The sequence below is a fragment of the Meles meles genome, chromosome 17 (genome assembly GCF_922984935.1).
Source record: "Meles meles chromosome 17, mMelMel3.1 paternal haplotype, whole genome shotgun sequence".
Lineage (NCBI taxonomy): Eukaryota > Metazoa > Chordata > Mammalia > Carnivora > Mustelidae > Meles > Meles meles.
The window spans coordinates 25,776,929-25,803,744 of record NC_060082.1 but is presented as its reverse complement, the minus strand read 5'-3'; the positions used below and the strand labels follow the sequence as shown (position 1 = coordinate 25,803,744).

General features: G+C 55.7%; 1 protein-coding gene across 1 annotated transcript; it reads right to left on the bottom strand.

The window, feature by feature from the left end:
- Nucleotides 1–7,466: 7,466 nt before the first annotated feature.
- NUAK2 (NUAK family kinase 2) lies at nt 7,467–25,700 on the bottom strand. Its single transcript, XM_045983539.1, has 7 exons — nt 25,259–25,700; nt 15,937–16,057; nt 13,128–13,279; nt 12,728–12,793; nt 10,785–10,904; nt 10,059–10,191; nt 7,467–9,626 (listed from the first exon to the last, which is right to left on the bottom strand). Exons 1-7 carry the CDS (start codon nt 25,694–25,696, stop codon nt 8,560–8,562), a joined length of 2,097 nt encoding a protein of 698 aa, XP_045839495.1. The 5' UTR covers nt 25,697–25,700; the 3' UTR covers nt 7,467–8,559.
- Nucleotides 25,701–26,816: the final 1,116 nt, after the last annotated feature.

The window sequence follows — 26,816 nt, the reverse complement described above, 5'->3', positions numbered from 1 at the left end:
CAGGGGTGGCTCAGTCGGTTGGTTGAGTGTCTGACTCTTGATTTCAGCTCAGTTCACGATCTTGGGGTTGTGAGATCGAGCCCTGTGTCGGGCTCCCTGCTTGGTGCTGAGTCTGCTCCAGATTCTCTACCCTCCATCTCCCTGGGCCTCTCCCCCGTCTCCCTAGCTCTCTAAAATAAAGAAATGGCTCTTTAAAGCAAATAAATAAATAAATAAAGGAGGCAAACCCCTCCAGGCAGGGAGAAAAGAATGGAAGAGCCTGATGGTAGCTCCGGTTCCTTGGGAACAGGGCTGGTGAGCCTGCCGCTTGCTGCCCCACCCTACGCCCCAACCAAGGCTGGCGGGGGAGGGAGGAAGGGAGGTAACCAGCTGTCTCTCTCCCCTGTCCCTCACCCGTGTGTGTCTGCTCCTCCTGACCCTCCCTGTTTCCCGTGAGGGCTAGGTGCGGTGGGAGTGAGTCTGACATTGGCTGTGGCTTTCCTGCATTGTGGCTGGTGGCCTCAAGGGAGAGCCTGCCCTGGGACCTGGGCACCTGGAGCCGCCCCCCCCCCGCCCCCGCCCGGTCAGCAGGGCTTATCCCTTTACTGACAAATCTAGTGACCAAAGAGTGAGGACCCCAAACAGCCAAGTCCCTCCCTCGTCCACGCGAGCGGCCCCGTCACAGCCAAGTCCAGTGGGACCTGAGCGACTTACACACTTTCTGTGCCAGACACACACCCTTGGCACGCCCACTGGTGCTGCTCACGATCTTCCCGTAGGTGTTCGTTTATAGCTTCAACTTTATTATATAGGAATTCCTGGAGGGAGGGGACGGTCCTTTGACTGCGTCTGTATTTTCCCCTGGCACCTAGAACAATAGTAAGTTCTCAATGCGTGTTGATGGGTTTATGAGGGGATGGGTTTCCACTGACTTAACTATCCGATTTCCCTTTATAAGGGGCTGGGGCCCGCAAAGCAGGTGGAGACCCTTCATTAAACATTTATTGAGCACCTACTCTCACTCCTTCGCTTTTCTTGGATGAGGTATTGGTTCTGGGGTGTGTGGATGAGCAGTCTCGTTGAACCCCTCCAGCAATATGGCTGGTGAGGCCTGAACTAGGAAAGTGACTCTCTGAACTGCTGCCATGTGCTTTGGCTCTAGAAAGGACGCTCTAAGCCAGTGAGGTGGTCTCCGTGGCACCCATGATGTGTGTGGGCTTCTCTCCAGAGTCGCGCCAGAGACGGCGAGCCCGGCAGTCATTGAAGACAGTTCCCTAGCACTCCTGGCCCACCTGCCACGCGCTCTGAGTTAGTTACCTTCCTGCAGAGCTGGGGCTTCCCCCTACGTGACACAACCCACCGGCGGTGAACGTACTCACCAGCAAACCCAAGTATCTGGCTGGTTTGCCAGCAGTTGCATTTTTCATGGTAAGTCAGGGAACTGGCATTCTGATGTATCTGGAGCTTTGCGAGTCTGGCCGGAGCCTGTTGTACGCAAGGTTTCTGCAGCAGAGCCGGCGCAGACCCCCAGTGGTGAAAAGAACTCAAAAGAAATGTGGCCACCAGGTGAGGTTCCACTGTGGGGGGGGGGCGACCACAGCTCTCCTCGGGCAGCACTGGGCCCCTCCCGTGGCTTTCTCGTTCCCAGGGGACTAGGCACTGGCAGAGGGGCAGGCAGAGCCTGGAGCGTCCCTTAACAGAGGCAACATTCACGCCAGCGGCAGGCCTGCTTCGAGGATGAAGCTGTTGGGGACACAGCAGTGATCACGGGAGAGTGTGGCCAGTCCTGCTACAGTGACCGCATCCAGAGCCCTCCCTGGCTGGGTCCTCAACTCTGAAGGCAGAGCTGAGCACTTCCACCCGGAAATGGGGCTTTGGCCTCATGGGCTGGGAAAATCCTGGCCAGCAGTGTCTGTTTATCAGGGAAGCTGAGTCAGACCGGAATGCAGCTCCCTGAGAAGCTCTGCTGTTTCTAGAATTCCATTGGTCAAAGGCAGCCTCCCCCCCCCGCCCCCCCCCCCCCCGCAGGCCTTCCTTGTCTCTGGGGAATTCCTCTGGGGGAGGACGATGACAGAGCGGGGAGGATAACGGAGGGGAGAGACTGTCCCTTTCCTAAAGACAGAAAGCTGAAATCAGAGCTTTTGCCCATTTATGGACTTGAAGACCCCTCCCCCACCCCAGGATGACTCATTTCCCCCAGCCTGACCTAAATGCCCCAGGAGAGGGGAAATGGTGACATCAAGAAGGTGAGATTAGCTCCAGGAGAGGATTGGAGCCTGGAGAGACCTGAAAAGGATGGGGCCTTCCAGTGAGGGGAGAATTTTAGAGCCAGAAGGAGGCAGAATGACAGAGAAAGGCCTGAGCTCCAGAGAGAAGCTGCAGGCCCAGCCGTGTGCAATACCTGTCAAGGCAGAAGCTAGAGGGCTGCCCACGGAGGGCCAGGGAATCTGCATTTTAATGCCCCTGGCAAGGGTCCCCAATGACACCAAAGGCTGAGCGCTTACTCCAGGTGAGGACCGAAGCTACCACTTACTCAACTGGAGTAAGTTCTCAGCCTTTGGTGTGATTGGAGCCCCATGCCTGGCGTGTTAAAATGCAGATCCCCTGGCCCTCTGAGGGCAGGGCTCAAGCCCCAACCCTCGCCAACCCGCCCCCCAACCTCCCCCTTATCTGAAGCAGGAAGTTCAGAAACACAGGAAGGCACAAGGCGACTTCCATCCCCTTTGTCAATGTCAGAGGCAGAGCCCTGGCCCAAGGATGACATTCCTGGCATTTTTTATTTTATTTTATTTATTTATTTGACAGAGATCACAAGTAGGCAGAGAGGCAGGCGGGGGGGGGGGGGGGAAGCAGGCTCCCCGCTGAGCAGAGAGCCCGTGCGGGGCTCGATCCCAGGACCCTGAGATCATGACCTGAGCCGAAGGCAGAGGTTTAACTCACTGAGCCACCCAGGTGCCCCCACTCCTGGCATTTTTATGAAACCCATGAAAGCCTTTGGAGACGGGCAGGGCCAAGGTGTCAGTGGAGGAGGGTCTTGAGAAGTGTCTAGAACAACCTTCTCGTCATACAGATGGGGAAACCGGTCTCAGGAACGTTCAACCCTCTGGAGGGCCATTTCCCTCCAACCTTCTCCCCCATCCATAAGAGAAAGCCCTTGGTCCTCTTCAGGAGGAGAAAGCTGATCCCAACCAGGCAAAACGGCTCTCTCCATGGCTTTCAGGCTCTCTAGCAACTGATGGGCTATGGAAACACCTGCCGTCCGATTCTGTAAAATGCTAGGGTCTTCCTGAATGGGGACACCACAGATTGCCTAGTCAGCACCCAGAGCAGAAAGTTCTTCAAGCAACAACTGGGAAATCTCTATTGCTCACCGGACTCACGCCTCTTTCCCAAATTCCAGACTCTTCATACCTCTTATCTGTATTGAGGTCTAAGTGCTCCCTGGCTTCCCCCACAGCCCTCCACTTGTAACCTTCTTTGTCACAGCTGACGGAAGTCCTCCTTTCAGTCCTTCAGGCTAAAAATCTCGTGGTGTTGACCCTCACCCCCCATCCCCTGCTGTTCTCAACACGCAGCTAGAGGAACTTTAAAGAAAAATGTCCAATCAAGCCACTCCCTGCCCTTGTTCAGAACTCTCACTGGCTCCCCATTCCACTCAGAATAAAAGCCAGAGTCCGAATAATGGCTCACAAGGCCCAATGTGATCTCCGCCCTCACTCCCCCTGACCTCTCCTACCTCTCCCTGCCACTCTCTCCTTCACTCATTCGGCTCCAGCCTCGCTGGCAGTTCTGGAATTTGCCTGACCCGCTCCCACTTCAAGGTCTTTGTACTGGCTGTTCTCTGCCCTGGAAACACTGTTCCTCCAAATATTCACAGCGTTAGCTCCCTGCCCTCCTTCAGGTCTTTGGACAAACGCTACCTCTGCAGCGAGGCTTTCTCTCATCATTTAGAATTTAGGTTTAGAATTTGATTCCCTCTTCCCTTCATCCCTATACTCCAACCCTAGTCTTCTAATACTTGGGACTTGCGAACATCCTGTATAATTTACTTATTTATTGTCCCTTTGCTTTATCTGTCTATCTCCACTAGAATGACAGCCCCAGGAGAGCAGAGATTTGTCAGTTTTGTGCACAGACCTGTCCCCCAGAGCCCAGAGCAGTGGACACTGTGGGCACTCTGCGGGCAAACACTTCCCGAAGGAACGAAGCAGCACATTTCTGCGGCTGATTGCCTCATCTAGCTCAATCCTGCGCCTCAGAAGCCTCTACCCCTTGGTCTCCATCCTGCTTCGAGGGCCACGAGCCTACAAGTGTATTCACATTTTCAGAACATCACCCCTGTCATCTATGAGGTGGTTTCCCATAAAGCCCCAAAATGCCCTCTTCAGCCTAAACATGTCCAGGCTCTTCAGCTAACCTTTTGTCCTGAGTCCACCCTGGTGGCCATTTTCCCTTCACGCCAGCCCCCCCCCCCGCCCCCAGGAGGGCTCAGGGCAGTCCCCACTGGATGAGCCAAAGGAGAAACCAAGGGGTAGTCCTGACAGTGGGGACAGGTTCCGTGCCCTGGGGGTTTCCCTCCGTCCACACAAAGGAGTCTCGGTACTCCCCAGGCGGGGGATTTCTACTCAGGGGCAGTCTGGTGGACTTGCCCCAGGGGAGGGCCAAGAATGGGACAGGATTCTGACTGAAACGTTTCTTGTCTTGGTTTCAGAAGGCCCTTCCTGTCTCCCGGTCGCGCGCCCCCCCCCCCCCCCCCCCCCCCCCCGGTCCCCTGTCGCTCCCTCACCCCCCTCCCACTCCGTTGTCTGGGTTATTCACATTCCGGAAGCGCTGATGTGGCACTAAATATTCCTAGGGCTCCAGCCTTCTGCCCCGGGGGCCCAGCATCATCTCTCTGAGCCTGCTTTCTGGAATGTTTTTGGTATGAAGCTCCCTAGCAGGTGAGAGGAGAAGGGCCCTGCTCTGCGGAATCAGCAGCCAGGAGTCTGGCTCTCTTTGGAGCTGGGGTACCAGACCTAGTCTTCCCACCTAGATTCTTCCCCGGCGGGTTTGCCCCATGCCCGCCCCTCTCCTGCCTACGCTCCCACCCCTGACTTCGAAGACACTAAGCAAACAGACCCCAAGGAGGACAAAGACCTCAGGACCAAACACCTCTGTTCCCTTTCCTTCCCAGGAATTCAACGCACCCCACCCCCTTCCCAGATAGGCTGATAGGACAGGGCTGGGGGGGCTGTGGCCTTTCCCTCCCCCACATTGCCCGTTTCCCTCCACCGTGGCCTGCCCCTTCTGGCCCATCCTGTCCCCCCAACTTCAGCTTCTCCCCCCTACCTCCCACCCACCCTCTTTTTTCTCAGTTCCCTTTTGGGGCTTGTGGAGACCAGGGGAAGGCATTTCAGGCTGAGGGAATTGCCAGATTCCTTGTGCCTGGAAAAAAGCCTGGTGCATGATAGATGCTCAGTAAGTATTTATAAGTATTTGTAGTTCCGTTCCCCGCCGACCCCTGCTAGCTTTGACATCTGGATTTGGGTTCTGGTTTCTCCACTTGCTGGCCGGGCAAGGTACGCAATGTTTTTGAGTCTCAAGTTCTTCTTCTGTAACATAGCATTAAATACCACATATGAAGGGCTTGATGTCAAAGTCCTGTAGAAGAGCCACCTGGGGGGCTCAGTCTGTTAAGTGTCTGCCTTGGCTCGGGTTATGATCTCAGGGTCCTGGGATTGGGCTCCCTGCTCCTGGGGGAGTTGGCTTCTCCCTCTATCCCTCCCCCTGGCTTGTGCTCTCTCTTCATCTCTTGCTCCAATAAATAAAATCTTAAAAATACAAAATAAAATTAAAAGTACCTAAGAAATGGTTGCCCCATTATTATCTCTTAAGATGCAATGCTTTTCGGTTATCCAGACTCCCTTTCCACATTACCTGAATTGACCACAATTTCTCTTTTGAATTTTATGTATTTTTATGCATGGCAGCTTGCCAGCCAGGCTGCAACCTCCTGGAGGACAAGACTTTTTTTTTTTTTAATAATTTTTTAAAAGATTATTTATTTATTTACTTGACACAGAGAGACAGAGAGCACAAGTAGGCAGAGTAGCAGGCAGAAGGAGAGGGAGAAGCAGACTCTGCTGAGCAGGGAGCCCGATGCGGGACTTGATCCCAGGACTCTGGGGTCATGACCTGAGCCAAAGGCAGTCGCTTAACCTACTGAGCCACCCAGGCGTCCCTTTTTAAATAATTTTATAATTTTTACTTATTTATTTGACAGAGAGAGAGACAGTGAGAGAAGGAACATGGGCAGGGGGAGTGAGCAAGAAAGAAGGAGAAGCAGGCTTCCTGCTGAGCTGGGAGCCTGATGGCTCCATCCCAGGACCCTGAGATCATGATCTGAGCCAAAGGCAGACGCTTAACTGACTGAGCCACCCAGCCACCCCCAGAAGCTAAGATCTTAAGTGCGGTACTGGGGACACAGCCATTGGCTTAGTCTTCCACGGAGCTTGGCACCCAAACAGGGCTAGACTCCAGAGCTGAAGGAGTAAGTGAGCCCAGCCAACTTCACAGCAGAGCTCGATGCTTCTTGAGGGTAAAGACTCCCTGTTTTTCCAGACCTCCAAGATACCAACGGCAGCACCCCAGGGGTAGCCGGTGCGACTTCTAATTTGCTCTCGCATCTTGACCCCGTGACCTGGCTTCCCTTCTTCCCCACAGCCCGCAACCGTGCCTGCCCCCCCAGCTGCCGGGAGGAGCAGCGGAGGCCCAGATGCTGCTCCCTGGCAGGCATAGAGGTCTGGCAGGAGGACAGGTGTGCTATGGGGCTGACTCGGACTGGGGACATTCCAGGGGCCAGTGAACGCCCGCCCGCTGCGGGGAGGGCCAGGGGAAGGAGCCCGCTTGAAGCCAGTGCCAGCCGGCTGCCGGCCTGCCCTTTGTCCTTATCCTCCCTTTCATCCTGGCCCTCGGAGCCTGGGAGTTTCTCAATGGAGCTGGCGTTTGGGGAATGCTCTGCAGGGGGCTGAGAGGGCCGGCCGACGAGGGGGGGCATTCCAAGCATTCTTTACTTCCTGGAGGAGGCGGGCTGCGAGGGGCCGGAGGGGTAGCAGCTGGAGGAAAGGGGATTTCTTTGGTGGGAGAGAATAAAGGTGGAGCGGGTGTCTTCAAGCTGCGGGGACCAGAGACGGCGGGGGAGGGGTGGGAGATGAGGGAGGGTGGGGACGGGCTGCAGAATCCACACCCCGCTCTTCCTTTTGCGCTGCGGGCAGGAAGGGCAAACCGGGCACGTCCGTCCTGGGCTTCCCCGCCTGTGCGCTTAACGGGCCAGAACGGCGGAGGGCTGTTTCACGGGAGCCTCTGGAAGCTAAGAGCTGGGCTTTTGTGGTGGTTGTGTCTTGTTTTTTTTTTTAATGAAGCAGGTGCTCCAGTTCCCTCCTGTGGCAGCCCAGGGGGAGTGTGGGTTAAGAGGAGGCCCAAAGTCTTGCCCACCACCTGCCCAAACAGAACAGAGGCTATTTTCCAATCACCGTTCTGGTTTTTAATGGAGTAGTTCCTTTTGGCCACAGAGGAAGGAAGAGGGAGCATCAGGTAGACAGAGTCAGGGTGTGGAGCGAGGGAGCAGGGGACGCCCCCCTCCACAAACCGCGCAGTGGGACACGTGGCTTGATACCCAACTCCCTTCCATGATCAGCAGGGAATCATCGTGACAGGTCTCCCTGTTCACAAAACGTAGACGTCACAGTGGATTTTCCCAGAGCATAGTATTCACATTATTGAAAACAGCTAGATTCCGTTTTTTTCCAAAGACAGAGAGCTGAACACATAAAAATAAATAAGGGCATTCCAGGGTCCGGAAAGCCCAGAGCCATTCTCAGTAGCAGGAGCAGCTTGGAGGCCAGAGAAGTTAGAGTCCTCGAGGTCCAAGGTGGGGTCCCGGGGAGTCTGGGCCCTGTGAGATGAAGTCCAATAGCAGCAGCCTGAGCCTTTTCAAGTCTTTCAGATTCCTAGCAGCGACTCCGGGAGGCTTGGGCCGGGTTTGGAGGATGGGAAAGGGGAGAGAACCTTTGAGGAGATGGAGGTTGTGGCCTCTTACTCCGGAGATAAATAAGGAAGGGTACCCCCTAGGAGACCATTCCCAGGACACCCCGGGCACATGAGGGTTGCCACATTCCAGTTTCAGGGGCAGGTGGGGATGGGACCTATACGGGAAGAGTTTCCATCCCCCACCCTTGGCAGGAAGTCACCATGCACAAAACATTTCAGGGAAGGAGACAGGCTGAGAGTGCTCTTTCCTGCCATCCGTGTCCCTACCATGTGACAGGAAGGGGGGTCACCTGGACTGGCCCCAGGCCTTCCTCTCCTCTCTACCAGCTTCCCCTCTACTGTCTTCTCGTTCCACAGGGCTGAGGACCTGGACCCTCGATGCGCCCACTTCCCATCCAGCCCTCTCTAGGGCTCCACCGCAAACCACCTCAGCCTTCCTGGCCAGGAGGCTGGTCTTGGGAGGCTGGGGATGCTGCAGTCCCCCCTCAGGGTGCACCCGGCTGCATTTTAGAACCTGCCCAGGGCAGGGCAGTGCCCACCCCCCGCCCCCCTTCAGCTGAGCTTTGAGCAGACCCCCAGGGCCTGGCGGTAGGCCTCTGTCACCTCCTGGCAGCCGGTCAGGGAAAAGCAGCTGTCCCCCAGGGGGTCCTGCCACCAGCGCCTCAGGCCCCTGCTTCCAGGGCCCTCTGGGGGAGGCTCCTCAAGCCCCATGAGGTTGTCCACAGACACGCAGCCCCGCAGCAGGGGCTCGGGGAGCCGTTCAGGCAAGTCCAGCTGGTCGAATGACTCAGAGGACAGGATGCTATCCTCACTAATAGCCCCTGAGGGGCGGCTGGCCCGGGCCAGAGGGCGAGAGGAGGATGCCAGTTCATCCAAGGAGCCGAAGGTGCTGGGGGTTGGGAGTTCTAGGGCGGCACAGGAGAACTTGCCGTTGTGTTTGAGGATGCCTTTGCGATGGAGGGGCAGTCCTGAGGTTTGGGGGCGCTTCTGCTCCTCGGAGTCCCCACTCACGAACACGTCCCCCGCATCCAGGAGCTCCCCAGACTCACTGGGCTCAGGGGAGGAGTAGTAGCCGGATTCCCGCTGCCGAGACTTCTTGAGGATGCCCTTCCTGGGGAGCAGCGGGGGAGCCTGGCCCAGGTCTGCAGCGCCTGGGCTGGGCTCAGGCTCTTCCCTGGCCCCTTCCAGTGAGGGCAGTGGCTTCTTCTTGAGAATGCCCTTGGGCAGCTTGAGGTTGCCCCTGGCAGGGCGAAGGGCGGGGTCGTCCGCCGGGTCCCCCTGGAGAGACTGGGCCATGTCGTTCTCCTTGCGGGACTTCTTCAGGGAATGCTGGCGTTCCAGGCTGGGGGCGACGCTCCCGCCTCCAGGCGCGTGCTGCTTGAAGAAGCTGCAGACCTTGGCCCCGTTCTCCAGGAGTGGGCGGGAGGACCGCCGGAGCCAGTCAGCCATGGAGGCCCGGCCGGAGTCGCCGCTGTCGTGCCCTCCCTCGCGTACAGCCTCCTGTTCCCCCACACGGGTGGCATAGCCCCAGTTGACCCACCAGTGACTGGCCACATCCTCCAGAGTGGCCCGGCGGGTGGGGTTCACCATTAACAGCCACCGGATCAGGCCGCAGGCATCTGGAAGACAGGAGACGGGGGCCTCAGACTGGCAGCCACGAGAATAGGCCCCTTGCAGCCCCTCTCAGCGGTTCACCCCAATCTGCGCTGAGACTGCACACCTCCGGGTCAGATGTGTCCGGTCCTACCGGGGCTCCACACACACCCCACAGCCCTGCCGGCTCCCCATAGCCTCCAGCCCCCTGGGACTGACGGCCCTTTTCTTCTTCCATCCCTCGGCCCCTCAGGACCAGGGCCCCTTCTTCAGCCTTGCTCTATGCACTGGAGAGCAGGGGTGCCCCTTCTCTCTCCGAGTCACAGACCCTGGAGGCAGAGAGCAGACAGCAGGTAGGGGGTAGGCCTCTTCCCTTCCCTGCCCCTGGCTGGCGCCTGCCTCAGGAATAGGAAAGGACCCTAGGGGCCTGGAGGATGGCACGCGGGCCTCTCACTCACCGGAAGGTTTAGGCGGCTCCCGGTAGGACCCGCTGCTGATCTGTCTCACCAATGTCTTATGGTCCTGCCCATCAAAGGGCATGGTGCCGTGCACCAGGATGTACAGAAGGACACCCAAGGACCAGCTGTCCACCTAGGGACGGAGAGAGAGAGAGAAGGAGGGTCAACAAGGATGCCTGGATGTCACAGGCTGGAGGGCATCCAGCAACTCCAGAGAAGAAAGGGGTACACTCTGGAGAGCTCAGGGTGCCGGGGCATCCAAGAACCACCTCCCTCTAGGACCCAGGAGTAAGGATGGTGATGTTGTAGAGGGACTAAAGTTCAGAAAGAAAGGTGTTGTCCATCCTCTGCCCATAGGAGGGGCGGCCACAAACGAGAGCAGGGGTGAGGTCATCCCTTCCAGGCAGGATGGGGTGGTGGAGAGAAAGCCCACCTTTCCAGGGAACCTGGACGGATGCCAGGAAAGAGAACAGCAACTAGGAAGGTGAGGAGGCACAAAACCAGATGGGGGGGTGGGGGTGGGAGCCAGCAGGCTTAAGTTCTTAACCCGGTTTCTGCTGCTCCCACTAGGACCTGGCTAGTCCCTACTTTTGTGTGTGAAGGGTGGGGGTGGAGTTCTGTGCTCTGAAGGGGGGAAGAACTGGAAAGCCAGCCCACCTCTCTCAGAAAATCTAGAGGCACAGGGCAGTGGCGGAGGCAGGCTGCAGGCGGAGAGCGGACACTCACCTCGGGGCCCGTGTAGGGCTTCCCATTGACGATCTCAGGCGAGGCATACAGGGGGCTCCCGCAGAACGTCTGCAGGAACTTGCCGTGGTGGTAGAGGTTGGACAACCCAAAGTCCGCGATCTGCGAGAGCGGGTCAAGCACAGGCAGGGGTCATGCCAAGGCCTGGAATGTTCTGCAGCTCTCAGCCCGCCCCTCTCCAGATCCCAGGGGAACCCAGGCCCTCGCAGGAGGTTGGATCAGTGAGGAACGCCTGGGCGTGTGGAGGCTCCAGGGTCCTCCCTATTCCCCGGGCTCCTTTGCTCATGCTGGACCCCACTCCAGGGATGCCCTCTTCTGCCTAGAAACATCCTCCTGAGCTAGCAAGCCCACCTCTCCTAAGACCTCCTTTTCCCGCAACGCCCACGGTTTCCAGCGGTCATCAGTCTGCCTCCTCACATTACTGTGTCGACACCTTCCCTGGGTTCATCTCCTTCTGCCCCCACCCTTCCTGCAGCTCTCAGCACAGGCGGGACCCACGGATGGGACTCAACCGACACTAGTGACTGAAGGAGGGGTCGACCAGATGTAGGGAGAGTATCGCCTTCTCATGCCAACACCACGGCCCTCAGAAGCCAGCCAGCCCCATTAAGGATTTACCGGGCAAGGATTGGCTGGCCCTTCCCGTCAAAGGGCTCATCTCTGCCCATAGCTGGGCAGGAATGCAGTGGAAGGGACCTGGGGTCACCTGGTATAGCTAAGATGCAATGGTGACGTCAGAACAAAGATCAGGGTTGTGGTTAGAGCCCAGAAGAAGGAATCTTCTTTCAGCATTCCCTGAACCATCTGATACTGAGGGCTTGAGGGGCCCCAAGCCCATCTTCTCACTCCCCAGAGAGCCCCGTTCTCCCAACTATCCTCAGACAGAAGCAGAGGCCAATGGCCTGCTGCTCCCCACCTCTTCGCCCCCAGCAGAGCGCTGTGTGCGCCCAGGGTGGGGAGGGGCTGTTTGTGAAACTCTGGCTCCTTGTTTATGGCTTTATTGGCCTCTTATCAAGCAGTTACCATTTGAAGCCCATAAAGAGGCAGATGATTGGTTGAGACGGGAAAGTTCTTCGTGCCTGTCTGGTTCTGTGAGTTTCCTGGCTCTGGCTCCCCTCCCCCTGCTTAGCATCAAAGAAAGCCCCACCTGCTCCGGGAACTGGCTGGGTAAGGGGAATAAACTCAGTGTCAGGGGACTGCAGGGCATGGGTTCAAGGGCCACTGAAGGGGAGGGACTGTGTGTTGGGTTCAGGAAGAGTCTGAGGAGTGTCCTACTGCAGAGTCAGAGCCCGGCCAGGCACCTGCAGGGGACAGCCCCGGTTATGTCCCCCTGCCAGCCCTGAGCTCTGAGCTGAAGCCACCGGCACCTCTCAGACCTCAGCTTAACTATGTAGGCGTGGGAATTCGGCAGCTGCAGGAAGCAGAACGCCGGTGCTGGGGTGCTTGGTCTATGGAGGCAAGTGCCAAAGGGCTACCAGATGGTAGCAGATTGTGTGTGTGTGTGTGTGTGTGTGTGTGTGTGTGTGTGTTTGCATGCACAGGCAGGTGGGGAGAACTCAGGCCGTGGCCCTCTCTCCCTGCCAGGCCCCAGCTTGCATGCAAAAGTTGACCCTAGATCCAGGCTCCTATCAGTCGGTTACGTCAAGAGCACTGGCCGGGGAATCAGCAGACCTTCGTTCTAGCCCAGATGCAACCACTCCCTTGCCATGGGACCTTGGGTAAGTCACCCCTTATCTTGAAGCCTAGGGTTTTCATCCACAGAACAAGGTACTGGAAAGGATGATGGCTGAGTTCCCTACGGGTACCACATCTAAACCTGAGCTTCTAGAATCCCTGCACGCTTAGGGACAGACACTTGGTGAGGAAACAGGGCAGAAAGGCTGGGTGGGGTAGGGAGCTGCGGGAAACAAAGAAGAGGGCCTCACCTTAATATTTCCATTGGCATCTAAGAGGATGTTCTCCAGCTTGAGATCCCGGTGGACAACCCCATTCTGAAAGATGGAGGGAGGAAAGGGGGTCAGAGGGAGGTCTCCAAGAGGGACAGGAGGACATGAAGGCCTAGTCTGGAGAGTGAGGTCAACACAAAGGGGGCCCCGTTGGGGCAGCATGGGTAGGCTGGGAATGCCCATCTCGTTGGAACACAGGACCACGGATCACAGAACCTTCTACCCCTAAGAGCCACAGCCAGAGATGCCAACATCCCCAGCGCCCAAAGTCCAGATGAGTTTTGCCTCTGTTTGTCTCCCTGTGGGATCCTGGACAGTCCCAGAACCCCAGGGACCCCCTCGGAAGAGAGCTGGCGGGGGGGGGGGGGGGGCGGCTCACCAGGTGGCAGTAGTGCACGGCGGAGACGATCTGTCGGAAGAAATGGCGGGCGTCCTGCTCGCTGAGCCGCGGCCGCTCGCTGATGTAGTCGTACAGGTCGCCCCGGCTGGCGTACTCCATGACGATCACAATCTTGCTGCTGTTCTCAAACACTGCAGCAGAGCAAGGTGGGGACTTCAGGCCATTCCAGAGTGCAGTGCTCCCGGGGGGGGGGCACACAATCCGCTCCCCCCCCCCCCCCCCCCCCCCCCCCCCCCCCCCCCCGCCCAAGACCGACAGGATGTTTCTGCAGGGCTATCTGCTCGCGGGGTGGGGCAGGGGCAAGTAGGGGCAGGGGCAAGTAAGGGCAGGAACAGCTGCTGAAGCTCCCATCATCTTCTGGGAGCCACGAGGCGAGGCCAAGGGAACTGGCTTATCCTCTCTCTCTTTGGAAGTCCAGGCTTTTAAGGATTCTTTCTATCTGTCTATCTATTTGAGAGAGCGAGCACGAGGGGAGGAGCAGAGGAGCGAGAGGGACAAGCAGACTCCGTGCTGAGCGTGGAGCCAGACACGGGACTTGATCCCATGCCCCTGAGATCATGACCTGAACCCAAATCAGGAGTGCGATGCTTAACCGACTAAGCCAACCAGGCGCCCCAGCCTTTTGAGGATCCTTAAGACCAGCCTGCAAATTCCCAGGAAGGCAGGGACATCAACGGATGAGAATGACAAGTCATGTTCTCTGGTTCAGAATCTGCTACTTTGTGCTTGGGGACGGTGGGTCAACTTTGTCCAGATACACCAGTAGGAATTCAGGTTTGGGGTTTGAATCCTGGCCCCCTTACTCACTAGCCAGGTGACCCTGGCAAGTTATTTAACCAGTGTGTCTCCATTTGCTCATCTGAAGAGATACAATGGTAAGCTCACAGGGCCGGGGAAGACATCAATAGAAGTCAGCGAGAACTCTGGGGCTGGCTGAGCAAGCCAGGCTTGGGGTCCAACATAGCAGCAGGCACTTGACAAATAGTGCCCAGTGCTTGATTTATAATCAGCACCCTCGTGCATGAACTTGGAAAACAACACGCATCATAACATTTGCCTCCAGGGTCCGAGGAGAGATAAAGGTACATGAACGTGTTGTAAACTATATGGTACCAAGGAAGGCTGATCTAGAGATCTGGTACCCTCAGCCTCTTCGACTTCCTGGCAATGAGCCCATTCCAGCTCACATGCCTCTCACCCTTCTCCTGGCTCCAGCTGCCTGGAAACGTAGGGAAGGACTGGTTCGTCAAACTGGCCGGGTGTGCATCCGAGCACGTGTGTCCGTGACATTGCCATAGGAGTCTGTCTTGCTGAGCCAGCCCCAGAGCTGCTGCTGTCTAGCCTGGGAGAAGGAGCTGAGAGACGCAGCTTCTTCCCAAGGAATCCCAGGTGCCAGGTGACTGGACACAGGGCCAGGAGGACTGAGCTCTTCCCCTCTCCCACATGGGCAAGCGGTCCCAACCCATAGTGGCCCCGTCTCCTGGGGGGTACCCAAGTGAGACCCTACTCCTGTGGTCCTCCAGATGTCTGTAGGGATGCATGCCACCTTTGTGCCATGAAGAGCCAGCCAGGGTACATTCTGGAGAGCTGCTCGTTTCCTAAAACCGGAGCCTTCCCCCTAGTCCGTATCTCCTGAGCACTGGGGCAGGCTGGGAATGGTTGGGGAGGGGGGAACTGCCTGTCCCACAGTAACTGGGACATCCCTGCCTACAATCATGGAATCTGAGGGGTGGGAGAATCCACATCCTAAGCTTCAAGACTCAGATCCCAGATGTAGCTTGGAGGGATGGGTGCAGGGGAGAAGTCACTCTCTCTGCCCAATCACCAAGCTCAACCTGGCTTAACCGACACTCTGTCATCTACCCACTCTTCCCTGGGGGAAATACAAAGAGCTACAATTAGCCTTCTCAGCCACTTGCCTGGGCTCCTTGTGGAGCTCTGGCCATGGGGCCATGTCAGTGACTCTGCCCTTGGTCTTCCTATGGACAGAACCCAAGAAAGACTTCTCCCTTACTTCCCACCAGGAATATTCAGACAGAGGGCAAAGCCACAGGCCTCCTCCCCTCCCTCCTGGGGCTACCGCTATGCCTGGTTTCCCATCTCACTGATATTATGTAAAGGCTGGAAGCAGACGAGTGTGGGTAGGAGTAGGCTCCCCCTCTCTCCCTCGTCACCCTCTCTTGCTCACTTTGTTGTCTGGGTCACAGGGAACAGAGCCGGTGGGGTGGGAAGGCGACACTGATGTCAGAGAAAAAGGAACCTAAGGAAGATGAGGAAAGGTGGGAGCCAGCCCCATGGCAGGAATGATTCAGAGTCGCGGGCAGACTGTAGGAGGCCTGGCTGTCGGGACCTGAGACAGGTACAGGTCTGTGTGCGCACCAGCCTCCCCCAGGATGCTGGGGCTCTCACTGGGTTGGGGAGGTAGTGTTCCATTATGGAAACCCTAACAATGACAACAAGAAAGACTACAGTCTGTTGAGTTCCTCCCATGAGCTGAATCCTCAGTGACATTTAATTTCATCTTTGCAGCTCTCCTGTGACGTAGGTGGGACGGGCCCGTTTGACAAATGAGGAACAGAGGCCTGCCCAGAGCCGAATTAAACTAGTTGCCCAAAGTCCTACAGCTGGGCTTCCAATCCACCTTCTGTCCAACTCTAAAGCCTGTGTCTTTTTCACTTCTTTGTGTTCTCTGTCCTGACTGCTCCTACGCACGCACACACACACACACATCCGCGCACGCATGCACGCACCCATCCACACACTCTGCCTCGCTGCCCTGCCCCTGTACCTTCATGGATGGCGATGATGTGGGGGTGGTTGAGTGATGACATGATCTCAGTCTCTCGCCGAATGTGCATGAGGTCTTGCTCGTCTTTGATTTTGTCTTTCCGGATGGACTTGATGGCCACCTGGGAACAGAGAGTGCGGGAGCCTGAGGAGAAGGCTCTGGCAGGTAAAGGTATCCCCCCTGGCCGCCTGTGGGTGCTACGTGCACCCAGAGCAGCCACTCCGTCCCATGCCCAGATAGGTGACAGAGAGGCTGGAGAGCACCCGGGTTAGGTTAAGTCCACACAGCAGGAAGGAGTATGGGCCGGTGACCTTATTCAGAGTCCGCAGACGAACAAGGAAGGTACATCCTGCATCTGTAAGACCAATGCTTTATGACTTAGAAAGCAAACCTACCATATGACACCGTGAGGACAAGGGTCGGCCTGGTTTTGCTCAGGACTGGATCCCTGATGCCACACAGGGGCCCTGAGCAAGCATCTGTCACCTCGTTATGAAGGCACCGGCCTTCCCAACCACCTGAGGAGGGAGGCCCAGAAAGCGGTCCTCACTGACAGGTGAGGAAAAGGGTCCACGGAGAGGTGAAGTGACCCGCTCAAGGTCGTGCAGTGACAAACCGGCAAAAACAGGAATGAACTTTGAAAACATTATGCTAAGTGAAAGAAGCCGGACACACAAGTACAGATGGACGATTCTCCTTGTTTTTTTCCCCCTAAAGATTTAATTTATTTATTTGAGAGAGAGGGAAAGGGAGCACAACCAGGGGGAGGGGCAGAGAGAGAAGCAGACTCCCCGAGGAGCAGGAAGCCCCTGGGATCATGACCTGAGCCGAAGGCAGGAGCTTAACCCACTGAGCCACCCAGGCGCCCCTGTCTGATTTTCCATCTAGGAGGTAACCAGAATAGACAAATGCATGGGCAGAAAGTGGAACAGCGACTCCCAGGGTGGGGGTGGGGGAGGTGGAGGGGTGGGGAGCTATTGTTTCATGGGTTCAGAGCTCCTGTGTGGGGTGATGAAAGATCTTGCAAATGGGGGGTGTGGATGTTTGCATGGCATCGTGAATGTACCTAATAGGTCACTGAATTGTACCTTTAAAATGGGGAAAATGGTAAACTATACGTTATGTATATTTTTAACCACACACACACAAAAAATATCAAAAAAACCCATACCAGTCCCTTCAGTCTAGGTAAGGAATGTTCCTCTCCTAGCAACAAACAAACAACCAGACAGTGAGAGTCCCCTGGGCTTTGCTGTCTCCTCTGCAAAGGTGAAAATACCATATAAGGATGGTGGGGGAGGGGCTGGTAAGTGCGGTGGGTTCAGGAAGGGTGGGGTGAGGCGACAGGAAATGAAAGCAGTGCCAAGATGCCAGGCCAGTAAGCAGAACTCTTAGAGCCTGAGGAACCTCTGCTTTCTCTGCCCCGTCCCACTGAGCAGCCAGGGGGACAGAAAGAGGAAAGTGACAAGGTCCCTTCCCCAGCCTGGGGGAGAGGCAGGGGACCTGGGGGTCCTCCTCCTGCGGGCTCTGTCGCTGTCCCCGGGAGCAAGTCCCACCCCCTTTCAGAGCCTCGGTTGTCCTTTCTGCACAACCATAGGCTGAACCAAGCCCTGTGAAGTGCTTTCTGGCTCTGAGGCGGGGGACCAGCCCTACACATGCGGGGTTTGGGGGTGCCCTGAGGAGATGGGTGGGGGCCGGGTGGGGTGCCACAGGGCCGGTCAGACACGAACGGTAAACTCAAGACTTCCTCTTCAGGGGAGGCGGTCCTGTTATGCCCAAATGTGAAGGCCCAGACTGAGGGAAACCAGCTTCTCATTCCACGGCTCCTCATTCCACGTCCCAGGAGGATTGGCCTCCCCTCAAGGTTCAAAAGGAGACCACAGCTCCAGGGGAGGGGCCTCTAATCCACCCTTTCACAGGGCTCTGGAGGCAGACAATGGCTTCCGGCTAGCTGGGACGGGCAGTGCTCCCCATCGGACAAGAATGCGGAACAGCCTTAATCCCATAAGGGGAGCTGCGCACAATGGCCAGCCCGGTCGCCCCGGCAACGGGCCAGGGATGGCGTGCCCTCCGCCCCGCTCCTCCCCTGGAGCTGCATCCTTGAAAGAGGGGAGGCCCAGCTCCTGTGCCCTCCCGGAGCAGGGCAGGGAGGACAATGGCAGCAGGAGGGACCTGTCACCATGGAGCCTTCTTCCCAAGATGCTGGAGAGGCCCACGCTACAGCTGCAGGGGCCAGGGCGGGACAGGGGTGGGGGCGGCCCCTCAGGGGCTTTCTTCACGGACTGTCCCCCCTTCTGCTCCAAACCACCCCAATGAGCTAAGCAGAAAAATCTCCAGCTTAGAATTGGACAGGGGGGTGGGGATGCGGAGGAAAGGGTTTCAATCCTCCTTCGACTTGCTGCACGGATCCTGCGCACCCCTCTCTCCACACCTCTTCCTCTCCCTGAAGGGGAGACGTTACAGACTCGTTCTTTTCTAGAATTCTTTGCTTTAAAAATCAGACAATAGATAAAGTCCTATGAGCTCTTCCAATAAAGAGCCATAAACCTTGTGTTAATAGGTAGTAAAAAAAAAAAAAAAAGACCATATATAAGTCACATATCTAGATAATGAAACAGAAAGAGTTGCGAGTTTAAGGTGCACATATATACAAAAATTAGGCATATTATAACGGCGTATGCACAAACCTATACAGCAAGGAGATGAATCATCACGGGCTTGGTGGGGGGGTCTCATAAAGACAAGGCCTAAGAGAAAGGAGGTTCCAAAAAGAGGGTTTAAGTCATGCTAGAAGTCTCCAGGCCAGTAGAGCGTACAAATGTTGAACCCTGAGATCCGTTTCTTTCAACTCTGGAAGCCTAGGATTCCTCGACGGGATTGGTAAACCTCAGTGAACCTCGGTGAATCTCAGTGAACTGGTCCACCTTCCTGCAAACTTCCGTTCTGGCCTCAGGGAACTAGATCAAGGACCCTCCCCCGGCCGACACCCTCCCCACCTCCAGTTAGCCGCATGAGGTCCTGGAAGACCACAGCTGGTGGGCACTTCCTATGAAGCTAACAAGTTCTGCCAGCCGGCCTCCGCTAGCCTCCAAGCGGGGTGACATACAAGAAGAACGATGTGTCACTGCCCTGGGGGCCCGGTCCACGGTTCCCCAACCTATTCCTGCCCCACAGGATGGGCCCCTCACCATCTGCTGGCTGGTCTGTCCAAGTAAAGGAGACAGAGAAATAGCTGGGGTCTAGAAGGCGCCCGACATACAGAAAGCACTCAACAGCTGCTTACCGGTGAGCACAAATCAGAAATCTGTAGTTACTGGCTAAGTCACTGGACTGATCTCCTGACCGATAGGATGGCTACCCAGATAAGATTTTCTGTCCTGGGGCGCCTGGGCGGCTCAATGGGTTGAGCCTCTGCCTTTGGTCCAGGTTGTGGTCCCAGAGTCCTGGGATCGAGACCCCGCATCGGGCTCTCTGCTCAGCAGGGAGCCTGCTTCCCCCTCTCTCTCTGCCTGCCTCTCTGCCTGTTTGTGATCTCTCCCTCTGTCTCTGTCAAATAAATAAAATCTTAAAAAAAAAAAAAAAGATTTTCTGTCCTTCATCCCAGGTATGGTGGAAAGCCACCTTCAGTGACAGGACTGATTTGAGGGACCTTTGTTCTCCTATGCTAGTTGAGCAAACATTGTCTAAAATTAAAATACCCTAAGTAGAGCCAAGGAGGAGGGGAGCAGTAAGCTGAATGGACCTCCCAGAGGTAGGAAGGCCACACGCCTAGAGAATCCTAGTTCATCCAGGCATAATTATTAATAGAGCCCTTCTAGGGCCATCTGGGTGGCTCAGTTCCTTAGGCATCCAACTCTGGATTTTGGCTCAGGTCATGACGGCTGGGTCGTGAGATCGAGCCCCGCCTTGGGCTCTGTGCTCATCAGGGAGTCTGCCTGAGATTCTCTCTCCCTCCCTCCCTCCCCCCAACTCCTGCACTCTCTCACTCTCTAACCCTAAATAAATAAAATCTTGAAAAAAAAAAAAAGCTTACCCTAATTAAAAAAAAAAAAAATAGAACCCCTTTTACTCTCCAAAGTAAAAGGACCTGAGTTCAGGTGGTGGGTTTTATGGCCCCCCTACTCAGTGGGGCAGGACACCCAAGCAAGACAATTACATGATAATAGAAGTGTGAATGCCAGGTCAGTGGAGTGGGTGTCAAGAGAGCAGGTACCTGATTCTTATTTGTCCCCATGGAACCATGCAATGCGAGACAAGCCACTTAAATGATCTGGTTAACTGGTGTGGCTGGTTTTGATGTCCTCATCCGAAAAATGAAAGGGCATTTATTCTTCAAACACCCGCTGAACACCTACTATGTGCCCGGTGTTATGCTAGGTGTTGGAGATTTAGACAAAAAAATGGACAGTCCCTGCACCAAGGCCCTCCAGTCCAGTGGAAGGACTGGCAATTAAATCTACTGTGATGAACAGGACAGTTGATGTCTCTGACTGCCCAGCGGCTCCAGGAGTTCTCGAAGGATGAGTGGGGTTTGCCAAGCCAAAGGGGGTAGGCTGGGGAAGGACATAAAGGGCCTTATAGGCAGAGAGAAAGGTTTGTGCAAAGGCCAGAAAAAAAAGAACCATTCACAAATGTGTACATCAAGACCTCTAATCTCCCTTCCAAACTCCAGCATTTTCTGCTGATCTTCTTCAGAAGTAGGTCACGGGCTACTCTGCCAGAAGGATGCTGGCCAAGGATTGGTTGGAATGAGCTTGTTCGGAGGCCCTGTGCTATGTCCCTGTTAACCTGCTTGGGCAAAAGTCTATAGATGCTGGCCCATTTTGCAAAGACGGCAGGACTAATCCCCCGTCCCCTTTTGCAAATGGAAGAAGCACTGAGGCCCAGAAAGGTCCTCTGACTTCCAAGGTTCCATGACACAGAACCAAGATGGAAGGGTGTGGTCTGCAGAAGCTGCCGCATCAGGAGACCAAAGTTCCTTGCAGGTGCCTTGCCCTGCCTTGGGCTCCCTGCCTCCCATCTCGGAGAAGGGAAGGCCCCAGCCCCTGCCTTGGGGCAGTACCTCCAGGCACTCATCATACTTAGAGGTCCACAAACACACCAGGGACATGGGTGTTGGGGGCGCAATTGGTTAGATGCTGCCTCTCCTGCAGGAACTCAGATGAGGAATAATCTGGACTCAGGAGACCATGGCGGAAAGGTCTTAGAAAAAGAACATCCAGAGGGGCTGGTTTCAGGTCCCAGGAGACAGGGTGCAAGCTGGGCATCTCCGGTCATAGCTATCACCAGGAGTCGGAGCCAAGATCCTTGACTCCTCTCCCGCCTTTCACGGAGCAGCTGCCATCTGGGAGGCGGGGCAAGGAGCTGGAGGATGACCCATTTAGATAACGGAGGAGAGGTTAGGCTGGCCTGGGTTAGCCTGGGCAGAGTGGGGAGGGGTCTGGGGGTGGCTCACCAGCCCACCAAGCCCGCCAGAGACCCAGGCAGAGAGGTGGAATGGGCTCTGGGAATGAGGGGAGCCTGAGCTGCCTCCCCTAAGCCCCAGGCTGTGCCCACCCCCTCCTTGCCACCCTCCTGCCCACTCTGCCAGGTTGCCGGGCAAGGCGCTTCCCTGCCCAGCCCTCCTGTGTGGTTTGGCCACAGCCCAAGGACAAGAGTCGCCTGCAGCCGGAGCCTCCCTCCCTGCTGCTGAGCAGGCAGGTGTAGTCGGGCCTGGGAGGGCAGCGTCACAGAGAAGAGGCCTTTGGCTCCTGGCCAGAGGGAGCCGTTCTCTGGAGCAGGGGCCGAAGGAGAGACTAGGACTTTGAACAAAGCAAAGACCAAAGTGGTTTGGCTTAGGGAAGCGCAGCACAACCCATTCTCTTGCTCGAGGCAGCACAGACCCAGGATGGGGTCCCCTAGGAGAGGGCTGGGCCTGGAGTCAAAGCCAGCCCTGCTGGGATAATAACACTATGTGTCAGTTCCTGTGCTGAGCACTTGACCGATATCATCTTCCGTCATCCTCTGAGAGCCCCACACGGTAGGAATTATCATAAGGCCCCCTCTATGGTCCGACCCTTCACTGACAGAGGAGGAAACAGAGATACACAAGAGGTCACAGAGCTAGTAAGCAAGACAGTGCAGACTGGAACCCTTATGGTCTGACTCTGGGCTCCACAGCCTTCCCGACGAGGTCAAAACCAGGAATGTCGTGTAGTTCACTCGGTCAAAACCAGGAATGTCGTGTAGTTCACTCATCCAGGATCCCTCATCAGAGTCAGCATGTGTGGGGGAGGGAGTTCATTCCCAGTGACTCTTCCCACCCTCAGCACTGCCTGGAGCTCTGGGAAAGGCGGCTTGTGCTCAGGGTTGGAATGACAAAGCGCAGGGAGGCAAGCCCGGGCTCAGCTCAAGGCAACTCCCCGTCCAAGACTCAGACTTGGTCATCCACCGCCTGGGGTGGTCAAGTTAGGAGGCTGTGTTGCAGGGATGCCACTAACCAGCCACAGGACAAGTCCCATCGTCTCTCTGGGCCTCAGTTTCCCCATCTGTCAACGAAGGGCTCAGATCGTCTGGGTCATTGTCAAACATTCTGACATCCCACGTAGCAGCCCAGCATATATAAGACACAAAAACATCCCTGTCCCAGATCACTGTCCACTCGGACTTCCCTAATGTTGCTCAGGGCACCCCCGGAGAGAAGCCAGCCCTGTGGACCATCCCAAAGGCTTTGGTGGATTCTAGCATTCCAGGGACCCCAGCAGGTGTTTTTCTTATGCCGAGAGGGGCGGTCAGGGGAGCTGGGGAGAGCCACGGTAGGAAATGTCATTTGGATCCTAGGAATGTACTCGGAGATGAGAAGATCCAGAGCAAATGTTTGCTTTTCCTTTGATGCCCTCCTGGAGTAGCCATTAGTCATGCCCACTCTCCCTTCCCTCCCGACAGTCCCATCTGGGCCCTGCTAACCTCATCTAGGCAGGCTGGGAAGGGGAAATAGGCTAGAAAGGTAGAGTGGGGATGGGAGTCACCCAGCAGGCCCTCTGCCTCTAGACCCCACCAACAACCTCCGCTCATTTGGAGGGATGTCAGGGGCCTTCTCATGTCCCTCTCCCTCACAGGAGATCCTGAGGCACCAGGTCAGCCTCTCTTAAGGGAGGACAGTGAAGAGGCAGGAGTGGGGGTGGGGTGAGGAAGAGGAGTCCTCTTCAGAAAGGAGAAACCATTAAGCCCCGCAGGCAGCTACTCTCCAAGCAGGACGGAGACCCTGAGCAGGTTTCCAGCCAAAGTACAGGGTGGTCTGTGGATCCGGGTGGCTCAAAGCAGGCCCCGCGCCTACTGACCTTAGCTCCCCGCCCACAGCGAGAGGCAGGAGGCTGGGGAGTACCTTCTGAATTCTCTCTGTTCTGATGTAATAAGAGCTGGAATCCCTGCCTACAGTCACTGAGGTTGGAAAACTGAAAGCTGGTTTATCTCATTCCAGAATCAAAGAGATCTCTCTCTCTCTCTCTCTCTCTCACACACACACACACACACACACACACACACACACCCAGGTCAAGATTCTGATGGGATCTCAACTTCAATTTCAGTTTCCCAGTTTCTGGGCCACCCCCCCCCCCAACTCAGTCTGTCCTCCAACAAGAGGCACATACGCTATTTTGTAGCTAAGCCCCAGACAAAGCCTGATTCCAGGGGTCTCAGAGCCTCACTGGGCCCTCACACTCTAGAGAAAGAGAAAGAAAGGAAAGCCAGGAAGTACATGATTGCCCAATAGCTGTAACCTGGCAGCAGGCGACTGGGGACAGTGCCAGGCTCTAGCAGAAAAAACATACCCGGCCCTATTGATGAGGCCATAATCCACTCCCTCTCTCTAGCATCCACTCTCCTTCACCAATGAAATGACTTCTTGAATTTCAAACCAGTTACTGACTGAGAAAGCAAACAATCTGGGAGGCCACTGCTCCCGCAGCTCATAGGGTAAACCATGGGCGGACACACACACACACACACACACACACATGCACACACGTCTCATAACCAGCACCCAACAGAATTTTGCAAAAGAGTCCCTAGACCACCTGCCCCCAAAAGCTTATTAAAATGCCGGTCATGAAGGGGAAGTGGGGGTGGGGGGCGGTGCCTGGATAGCTCAGTCGGTTAGGCATCTGCCTTTGGCTCAGGTCATAATCCCAGGGTCCTGGGATGGAGGTCCCCATGGCTCAGCATGGAGCCTGCTTCTCCTTCTCCCTTTGCTGCTCCCCCTGCTTGTGATCTCTCATGCTCTCTCTGTCAAGTAAATAAATAAAATCTTTTAAGAAGATGCAGGTTATCTGGCCCCATCCTAGACCTTTGGAATAAAATCCTCTGGATGTGGAGCCAGACAGTAAGTATTTCAAAAGACGCACCCCAGGTGATTCTTATGCATGTGAAACATGTTTGTTAACTAACTCTTGGCAAACTTGCTACCCTTTCAGAATTTGCCTTTCCAGATACAAACACCAGTTCTTACCGCAGCTTCTGTGTATCAGGATCAACTTAAACTCACATTTGTGCCTCATTCAATCCTCATCGCAGCTTGGGAGGGTGGTTGTGGGGTTTTGTTTGGTTTGTTTTTTGTGGTTTTTCTTTTTTTTTCAGTTTTACAGAAGGGGAAACTGAGTATAGAGATAAAATAAATTGCTCAAGCTCTCACAAATCACGATTACTATCATTGCTACTACTACCCACATCCTCCGTCCCCACATTAACTGGACATCTTTCTAAAAAGGTCCCAAACCCAAAGGATCTTGGAACACAGTAGTCTTTGCACCAGAGCCTGGTTTCACATTTCCCAGAATAAAAACACCCATCCTAATGAAACTTGGGAGTCGGTTTTAGAGGTTGAAAGGCCCTAAATGTCAAGCCCATATCCCCACAGTAGGCTGGGCTGCCAGAGTATAAGAGCTAAGTCGAGGAGCTGGACCTCACACATTCATCCCAGCACACACTCATCTACTAAACTCACGCTAAGATCAGGCACCTTTTACTTCCTCTTCCATTCCACTCTTTTGGATGGCATGCGTCAAGCAAAATTCAACTTAAGTCTCATCTTCTGTAGGGAGTCTTCTCGTCCCAAGACAGGACACTATGCATCTTCTCTGCACCCTGCACCGGCCATCCGCCTCACTAACTGGACAGTCCTCGTAAGCTGGCTAGTGCTGGGGTTCTCAGGTCCAACGCATGCCTCATCCCCGGCCCCCACCACGCGCGCGCGCGCTGAATGCTGGCCACGCCACCAAGGAGCGCAGGAGACTCCGGTCCAAGCCCCGCGCCCAGCAGCACCGCGAGAGGGAGTCGCACTTACCAAGCGCCCCGAGCTCTCCCGCGCCTTCTTCACCTTCCCGTAGGTGCCCTTGCCCAGGGTCTCGAGGAACTCGTAGCGGTGGCGCAAGTTGTGCTTGTGGTGGTGCCGCTTCACCGCCTGCTTCTTCATCTGGGGCTTGGGCGACTTGATGAGCCCGTCGGTCAGGGGCCGGGCCGGCTCGGCGGTCAGGGCGGAGGCGGCCGAGGGAGCCGGGCCGGGGCGCCGGGGGAAAGCCAACGGCTCCATGGCGACCAGGAGGCGAACGAGGGCGCAGGGGGGAGCCGGCTGCGCGGGGAGAGCTAGAGTCCGGGGTACACGACCCGCACCCGGGCGGGGAAGCCGCAGCGGTACAAACAGCGCGCGGCAAGTCGCCGCGTTCCAAGTTGTTATAAACGCTCGGAGCCCTACCCCCCCCGGCCCCGCCCCCCGCGCGCCCATTGGCCTGCTCGCCGGCTGTATGTGACCAGGGCCGCGCGCATTGGCTCGCCCGGGCCTCGGGCCCCGACTCCTCCCCTCGCCGAGTCTGCCGAAGGTGTCAAAGGAGCCCGGTCCCCCCGCCCCCACCCCGCCGGGGCCCCAGAGGGACTGGCTTCGCGGAATAGGAGACACCAGCGGAGGCTGCTTGGCTGGTGGGTACTACTGGGTACTAGAACTTTTGAGCGGCCCTGGAACTGCTGCTCTTGCCTCTGAGTGGCACTCTGTCCTGGTTAGAGACACCTGTTGTCCGACTGTACTGTGATCTGTTACCGAGGGGCAACTGACAGGGCTAGAAGTATTATTTCTCCATCCTAATTAGCATCTCTCATGCCAAAATCTATGAAGCCACTTGACCACTTCTTCCAGACCCTAAGGGGGAAGGGGGGAATGGAGTGGGATGGAGGCAGACTCCAGTGTAGCGGGACAGCTAGTGGAGAGATGTTCCTGGGTTCTGAGTTTACTCGTCTTCAGTTAGATCAACCCTAACTGGATCCCAGAAGTGTGGTTCTGGAAAGTTCTTACCTCTTCATCAAAGAAGGCTTCTAGGATTGAAAAGCTCCCTCAAGATGACATGGTATTTATGAAGTGTTGGAAGGAGGTGGAGTAAGGCAAAGGGAAACATTCATTCATTAAAAAAATGCATTACACTCCTATCATTTAACTTGTGTTCCCTAAATCTGTATATAACTGCCCACTCAGAGTTTTCCTCTTGTGATTTTGGAGCCAGGAGGACTGAGATTTGGCTTGGTATTTAAGGCCTGGAACACTAGGTCTAGAATCCCCATTCTGAGTGTCGCTTAGAATGAAATGAGAATATCCAAAGGCTCTCCTCCTTCCTCTAAATGTGAAGTGTAATAGGGAGAAAGAGACATTTCCCCTTGAGTCTTCATGCTAACCCAGTGTTTTGAAGTGGGTCTTATTTTGCCAAAAGCCGTACAGCCATACAGAGAAAATGGCAGAGCTGGGATTTGGAACCCCCACAGGAGGACTGTGTCTCCAGCTGCGTGTTCAGGACAAGCTGAAGAGCAAGAAGGACTACATCCCCAGTGACTGGATTTTGTATTTAGTGTCTGCCCAGTTT

What these genes read in the sequence shown, in the direction of transcription:
- NUAK2 (XM_045983539.1), bottom strand. Translation starts at nt 25,696, where the DNA reads ATGGGCGCGCGGGGGGCGGGGCCGGGGGGGGTAGGGCTCCGAGCGTTT. An exon ending in CATCATCGCCATCCATGAAG is followed by an intron (nt 13,280 to 15,936) that starts GTACAGGGGCAG and finishes GCTCTGCTGCAG; the next exon opens with TGTTTGAGAACAGCAGCAAG. An exon ending in GGAGCCGCCTAAACCTTCCG is followed by an intron (nt 9,627 to 10,058) that starts GTGAGTGAGAGG and finishes CCTGTCTTCCAG; the next exon opens with ATGCCTGCGGCCTGATCCGG.